The 7,944-nt window shown below is 35.2% G+C and overlaps 1 protein-coding gene across 1 annotated transcript; it reads left to right on the forward strand.

Annotated features, from left to right (window-relative positions):
- Nucleotides 1-1,503: 1,503 nt before the first annotated feature.
- LOC114028402 (olfactory receptor 4K14-like) lies at nt 1,504-2,442 on the forward strand. Its single transcript, XM_027842642.1, has one exon. It carries the CDS (start codon nt 1,504-1,506, stop codon nt 2,440-2,442), a length of 939 nt encoding a protein of 312 aa, XP_027698443.1.
- The last annotated feature ends 5,502 nt before the right edge of the window (nt 2,443-7,944 follow it).

Raw genomic sequence — 7,944 nt, forward strand, 5'->3', positions numbered from 1 at the left:
TCTGTTTCTGAAATTTTCCATTTATATCAAACTGCTGTTGAATTAGATCAATTCAGCCTCAGAATTCCATTTAGTGATTTATTTTATTTATTGATTAGTCACATATTGAATACATTTCAGGATCATGTCAGGAACTTTTTTTGGTAATTCAGTAAATGATTATTTATTAAGTGCCTACTATGAGCCAGGCAAGTGAATACAACTATTACCATGCTGAAGCCTCAGATTGCATGTTAGAGTTCTCTGATGAAGATGTTTGATTAAGTAATTTATTTTGGATTTACATAGCAATCTCTTTGTAGCCCTTCTTGACAAATCGAATAGTTGACTTCCCCATGAGTCTACAGTTGGAATCACAAAATCATGGAATGTTAAATATGGATGGGGTATTTGAGACATGATCTATCTCAGGGGTTTCTCAACTTGTTTTTTAGAGTCTTATTGGCTTTTTTTTAGTATTCCTTGACTTTTGGCAAACTTTCACATACCCCTTATTCAATATGAAAGGAAATAAATTCTAAAATCCCTCATGCATAAGTGTGATAAGACAAAATAAATATATTAACTATTTATATAATTACATTTTATGGATTTAAATTTAACATTAAATTAAATTTAATAAAAATAAAATAAATAATATTTTATTAGCACATACTTTTAACATAACGTAGTTGTTAAACATTTGTCAGAACACAGTTAAATAAATTAGTGTGAACAATGATTTTATTTCTTGTTAACCAACGGTTTTATTCTCAGTACAGATTTTGAAAAAAACTATCTGTATATGATGTTCAGCCTTCAGTTTCTTTTTTTGCCTTGGATTTGATTAAGTACAGGATTGATAATCCTCATTCACAGAAAATCATTTTTAAAATGTACTGAAAGCATCACAGAACATTTTTAAAAATAAGAATTCTTTTCCAAGTTTATGTCAAACATTTAACTTCATTGGTTGAATTACAATTTGAAGTTTCTGGTTATTGTAGGGGATCAATCAGATCATCTTTGACTTGGTAGAATTTGTTTTTGATTTTTTTCTAGCTCATTATGAAAAGGGCTTCTTATCCAGCCCTCATTCACTTAGTTTTGATCAGCTTTCCTTGAACTGTTTCTTTTTTTTCTGATGTTCTCCCTTTTCTAGTCTACCTCTACTTCTTTACCATTCTATTCCATTCATAATTTTTTAAAGCTAATACTATTATCTTTGGCATATTTCTATAGGATAACATAGTTATTTTTTTCAAATATTTCACATACCCCTTTGACCAGATGTTCTTTTTCCCTTGGGGTATGTGCATCTCACATAGGTACCCCTAATGTCTCAAATCATATTGCCATATACATTTCATTGCAAGACTGGTTAAAAGAATATAAGATTTGATTTCATATTTATGTGGGAGAATATTTATTTGAGCATTAAAGGTAGAGAGTTAAGCTCTTTTAAATTCTAAAAATTATTTTTCTCATTTTCTCTAGGAGGTTTTATAGTAAAGACTTGAATGAATGGCTGAAGTGAATCATTCTACAGTGTCTGAGTTTGTGCTGTTGGGACTTTGTGATTCATGGGGACTTCAGATTTTCTTTTTTATTTCAGTCTTGGTGCTCTACCTGTTCATTGTATTAGGTAATATCTTTATTGTGATTTTAGTCACCACTGACTCCAATCTTCATTCCCCCATGTATTTCCTGTTGGCCAACCTCTCTTTTGTTGATTTGTTGCTTTCCTCAGTCACTACTCCAAAGATGATCACAGATTTGCTCAAGGAAAGCAAAACCATCTCCTTTGGGGGCTGCATGTGTCAGATCCTCTTTGTGCATTTTGCTGGAGGGTGTGAGATGGTGCTCCTTGTGGCCATGGCCTATGACCGCTATATTTCCATATGCAAGCCACTCCACTACACATCCATCATGAGCCAAAGAAGATGCATTTGGCTTGTAATGATCTCATGGACTATTGGATTCATACACTCTATGAGTCAATTAGTTGTGATTGTAGATCTGCCTTTCTGTGGCCCTAGAGTAGTGAACAGTTTTTTCTGTGACATCCCACTGGTGATTGAGCTTGCCTGCATTGATTCCTATTCCCTGGGAATCTTGATGAATTCTGAAAGTGGTGTTCTTGCTATGACATGCTTCATTGTCTTACTGGTTTCCTATACTTACATCCTACTCACAGTCTGCCATCACTCCAAAAGTGGGGTATCCAAGGCACTCTCCACTTGCACTGCTCATATCATGGTGGTAGTATTATTCTTTGGACCTTGTATCTTGATCTATGTGTGGCCACTTAACATAACATCAGTGGACAAATTTCTTGCTGTGTTTTACTCAGTCTTCACACCTCTCCTGAATCCAGCTATCTATACCTTTAGAAACAAAGAGATTAAATTTTCCCTGAGAAGATTTAAAAGTCAGTATGTTGGTTCTAGGTGGAATTTGTAAAAGCTTTGTAATTAGCACTTCCATGTTTTATGCATCTCAATGGACCAATTAGTGTCTGTAAGCATATTGCATAAAATTCCAAGTACTTTATTTGCAAATAAAAATTACAGTATTCCACATACAAAATTAATGTGTTGACAATCAAATTAATAACTTACTGTTATTCATTATTAGAATATTATTCATTATAATTTGTAATAATTTATTTAATAAATTAAATACACATCTTACTCTAGAAAATTTAATGCCTAAGGCTTCATGAGCAATGCTCCACAAAGTCTTGTTTTTATGTCTCCAGAAAAATCCATCTGTCCTGATATATCTTTAGATGACTAGACTTTATCTCGTATGTGGTACCAGTGGATTCATTGAAACAGCAATTAGTTTTGTCACTGAAGTTCAACGTGGAATGTAAGCTCCAGGGACTATTTCAATTTTGTCTTTGTTTCTCTGGCACTGAGTTCACTGCTTGATACACAGTAGACATTTAATAAATTCTTGTTGATTGGGTGATTGAGGACTTTCACTTAACCTTTATCACAACTGGGATCTTGAAAATTATGGGTTATTATGATTAATCTGACAAATTTAAGTGACTTTTGTATAGTGGGGAAGTAACAGAATCACTCCATCTGCCTTTTACCCTTCCTTCTCACCTAAGGAGAAAATGGAAAAAAAAATATAAGGTGGAGAAAAAGGCAATAAAGGAGGTAACAAGGAACATACAAGTTGTAGATGTCATTTTAGAGCATTTTTCACATGCTCAGAAGGAATTAAATGAAAGTAAGCATTACACTTCCTCTATTAATCCCTATAGTTTCAAGCACAATTCTTGCAAATGCTAGTAAATAAAATTTGAGCTCTGTTAAAGAAAGAGAAATAATATATATCACTCTATCATTATTTCAAATAGATGTTAACCATTATACATGTGCAGTAGTGATTTCCATGTAAGTCATGTTGGAGAAAAAAAAACAGAACAAAAAAGACATGACTTCTGGAGGTGGATAGAATTTTTCATCATAAGTTCTTTGAAATTATATTAGATTATTGTATTGCTGAGAACAGTTCTTTTAATCACAGTCTCCAACAAGAGTTTTCACACCTGGAATGATCATCCTTTATTTGGGTTGAATCATGAAGAAATGTGAGGTGAAAGAGGATGATGATGATGATGATGATGATGATGAGTAACATTTATGTAGCAATTTCAAGCATGCAAAAATATTTACTTATGTGAATTCATTTGATCCTCACAGCAACCCTGTGAGGTAGGTGGTATTATTTTTCCTCTTATCCAACGAATAAATTTGATCTGAGAGGTTAATTAACTTAACTAGTGTCACACATCTGGTAAGTGTATAAAGCAAAACTTAAACTCAGGTCTTCCTGCTGCCTAATCCAGTCTTTAATACTAAAGACAGTTGTACACATGAGAAGGCAATTTGTGCAACTCATAAAGTCTGTACATGGTTTGACCATAGCTTTTGCTTGACACTGGCTTAGAACTGTGGGGCCATCATTTACATGATGTGCATCATATGTCTAAAATTTGATGTTTAACTAGCACCAAAATAATTGGTTTAAAAAAAACCACATAATAGGTATTTAATAAATGTTAGTTGATCTGAGGTACCACCTCATACCTGTCAGAATGGCTAATATAACAAAAAATAAAGAAAATGTTAGATGTTAGAGGGGATATGGGAAAACTAGGGCATTAATGCATGTTGTTGGAGTTCTGAACTGATCCAACCATTCTGGAAAGCAATTTGGAACTATGCCCAAAGGGCTATAAAACTGTGCATAACCTTTGATCCAGCAATACCACTGCTAGGTCTATATCCCAAAGACAGCAAAAAAAAAAAAAAAAAAGAGGGAAAAGGACTTATTTGTACAAAAATATTTATAGTAGCTCTCTTTGTGGTGGCTAAAAATTTGAAATTGAAGGGATGCCCATCAACTGTGGAGTGGCTGAAAAAGTTATGGTATATATGATTGTGATGGAATACTATTGTGCTATAAGAAATGATAAGCAGGACGGTTTCAGAAAAACCTTATATGAACTGATACAAAGTGAAGTGAGAAGAACCAAGAAACAGTGTATACAGTAATGTCAATATTGTAAAGAGTTTGAAACAAAAAAACATAAAACAAACCAAACCTGGAAAGTCCTGTGAGAAATGTGACTGGATAAGGCCTCTCTGTTGCAGAATACTAGTGTCAGAAGATATGTTCTGGAGCAGCCTTATTTCTGGGAAAGAGGAGTGAAGTAAGAGGGAGAGAAAATTGGTTCCTGAGGAGCAGTTAGTTAAGATGAAAAACAAAATCAAGGCCTTTGTATGGATGGATGAACATGCAGGTTATGGATGGAGTTAATATCACCTGCTGTTCTTCACACAGATGATCTACTGGCCAGTCAGTCAACAAGTGTTTATTGAGCAATAAAATAAAGTTTTTTGTTTGTTTTTTTTTTTTTAAAGTATGCTTTGATCTGCATTGAACACTGTGAGCCAGGCACTACTATAAGTGCTAGGGATACAAAGAAAAGTAAAAAAAATAAGTCTCTGCTCAGAAGATGCTCCTGCTCTAATAGGGATGACAACTAAGAGATTTAAGAAAGGAGAAAATACAAAAAAAGGAAGGGAAAATTCATGAATCATATTTATTTTCTTAAAAGGCAATCAAGAGAAAATCATTAGGGACAGCTAGGTGGCACAGTGGATAGAGCACTGACCCTGAAGTCAGGAGTACCTGAGTTCAAATCCGGCCTCAGACCAAACACTTGACACTTACTAGCTGTGTGACCCTGGACAATCACTTAACCCCAATTGCCTAAAAAAAAAAAAGCTAAACAAAACCAAAAAAAAGAGAAAATCATTAACTACATACTTATTTGCCATTTTTTTTGTCTTTATGTAACCCAGCTTTCACCAAGTGGGGTCAAGGGGCAGCCCTTTGCTGTGTGTAGGAGCAGAGGTATTAGACTGACTACCAAACTGAAGGTCTACAGAGCCATTGTGCTGACCTCATTGCCGTATGCTTGTGAAACCTGGACAGTATACCAATGCCATGCCAGGAAACTAAATCGCTTCCATTTGCATTGTCTTAGAAAGATTGTGAAGATCACCTGGCAAGATAAGATACTAGACATTGTGTTCCTTTCTTGAACTAAACTGCCCAAGCATTCAAACTCTGCTTCACAGAGCACAACTCCAATGGACTGGTGACATTGTTGAATGCAAAACGTACATTTGCCATGAAGACTATTTTATGGAGAACTCACATAGGACAAACGTTCACATGGTGGTCAGAAGAAGCAATATAAGGATATTCCCAAGATTTTTCTTAAGAACTTTGGAAATGATTGTGTGAATGGGAGGCACTGGCACAGGAGCACTCAGCGTGAGGTGCCCACATCAGAAAAGGTGCTGTGCTTGATGAGCAAAGCAGAATTGAAACTGTTCAAAAGAAATGCAGGATGCACAATTTTAGGGAATTCACCCCAAATGTTCACATGGACTATTTGTGCCCAACCTGTGATAGAACACTGAGCTTGTATTGGTCTGATCAGCCACAGTCAGACACACTGAGACTTGACTTTAGCATAGAGATGCCATTTTGGTCCTCTTTGAGACTGAAGGACAACAGCTACTGCGTATAGAGGGAGACAGGACTCCTAATTGGTGCCAATAGTCAATAAACACTTATTAAGTGTCAACTGTGTGCCAGGCACTATGCTAAGCCCTGGGGATACAAAAAGAAGAGTACAATGGCATAGCTTTTTAAGGAACTGGTTCCAGCAATTCTTTGGGCAGACAGTTGAATAAGGAGGTGGAGGAAAAAAAGACTTGGAAATAGAAGATAAGCAAGGGATATCAGTCACATCTTCTCTATGGACTTGCTTGAAATTCTAGAATCTTCTAAAATTGATTATTTCTGATTCCATAGATCTCATCTCATTCCCAAGTAAAGAGCTAATTCACTTTTGTATATGCTTTGCTATTATTGAATCTGTATAGTTTCTCCAACTTCTATTTATTGTTTTGGTTGGAAAAGATTTGCTCACTATGAAAAATTTGTGATGTTCTTTTATGTATATCAGTATTCAGAGAGAAAGAGCTAAGTTGTTAAGTATCATTTAAGGGATACTCTTTTCCATGAGAGCAACCAAGGAAGTGGCTATTTTGTCCCTATTTGAATGTAAGCTCCCTGAAGGCAGAATTTATCTTACTTCTCAAATCTGTATTCCCAAGGCTTAGCACAGTGCCTAGCACATAGTAAAGGCCTGATCAATTACTTTCATTTATTGATTCATTTAGCAAAACATCCAGTTTGTATGACACTGAAACTTTTAAGTGCTTCACCAATATTGAATTTGCTTCTACAAGTTTTTCCTCTCTCTCTTTAAGGGTTATGTGGAAGAACTATTTCTGGAAAGGTAAGAATAGACCAGGTTATGGAGAACTTTACAAACCAAACAGGATTTTACATTTGATCCTAAAAGCAATAGAGAGTCATTGGAGCTATTTGAATGAGGACTGACATAGTCAGATTTGCACTTTAAGAACATCAGTTTGAGCATTGTTGGTGGAGTTGTGAACTAATCCAATGATTCTGGAGAGCAACTTGGAACTATGTCCAAACTGCATACCCTTCGATGCAGCAATACTGCTACTAGGTCTGTGTCCTAAAAAGATCATAAAAAGGGAAAAGGACCCACATGTACAAAAATATTTATAGCAGCTCTTTTTGTTGGCAAAGAATGGAAAGTTGAGGGGATGCCCATCAAGTGGGGAATGGCTGAACACATTGTGGTACATGAAGGTGATGGAATACTATTGTGCTATAAGAAATGATGAGCAGGCAAATAAGACTTACAGGAACTGATACTGAGTGAAGTGAGCAGAACCAGGAGAACATTGTACACAGTAACAGCAACATTGTGAAATGACCAACTTTGATAGACTTAGCTCTTCTTAGCAAGACATTGATCTAAGACAATTCCAAAAGACTCATGATGGAAAATGCTATCCATATCCAGAGAAAGAACTATAGAGTCTCAATGCAGATTAAAGAATATTATTTTCTTTTTTTTCTTTCTCATGGTATTTCCCTTTTGTTCTGATTGTGCTTTCACAACATGACTAATGTGGAAATACATTTAATATGATTGTACATGTATAGCCTATATCAGATTGCTTGTGATCTTGTGGAAGGGGGTAGGGAAAAGAGGAAGGGAGAAAAAAAAATTGGAACTCAAAATCTCATAAAAGTGAATGTTGAAAACTATCTTTACATATAATTGAAAAAATTAAATACTACTATGTGGAAAAAATAAAATAAAAAAAAGATCAATTTGACAACCAAATGTATGATAGATGGAAATGGGAATAGACTTAAGAAATGGAGATCAGCAATCTGGCCAATGCAATAGTCTAGGTGGCAAGGGCCTGTATCAGGGTAGTGAACCTTTTCTGGAGTAAGTCCAAATGGATAATG

Source organism: Vombatus ursinus, unplaced genomic scaffold (genome assembly GCF_900497805.2).
Source record: "Vombatus ursinus unplaced genomic scaffold, bare-nosed wombat genome assembly UNPS02014880.1, whole genome shotgun sequence".
Taxonomy (NCBI): Eukaryota; Metazoa; Chordata; class Mammalia; order Diprotodontia; family Vombatidae; genus Vombatus; species Vombatus ursinus.

Excerpts from the sequence above, each read along its gene's own strand:
- LOC114028402 (XM_027842642.1), top strand. The coding sequence starts at position 1,504 with ATGGCTGAAGTGAATCATTCTACAGTGTCTGAGTTTGTGCTGTTGGGA.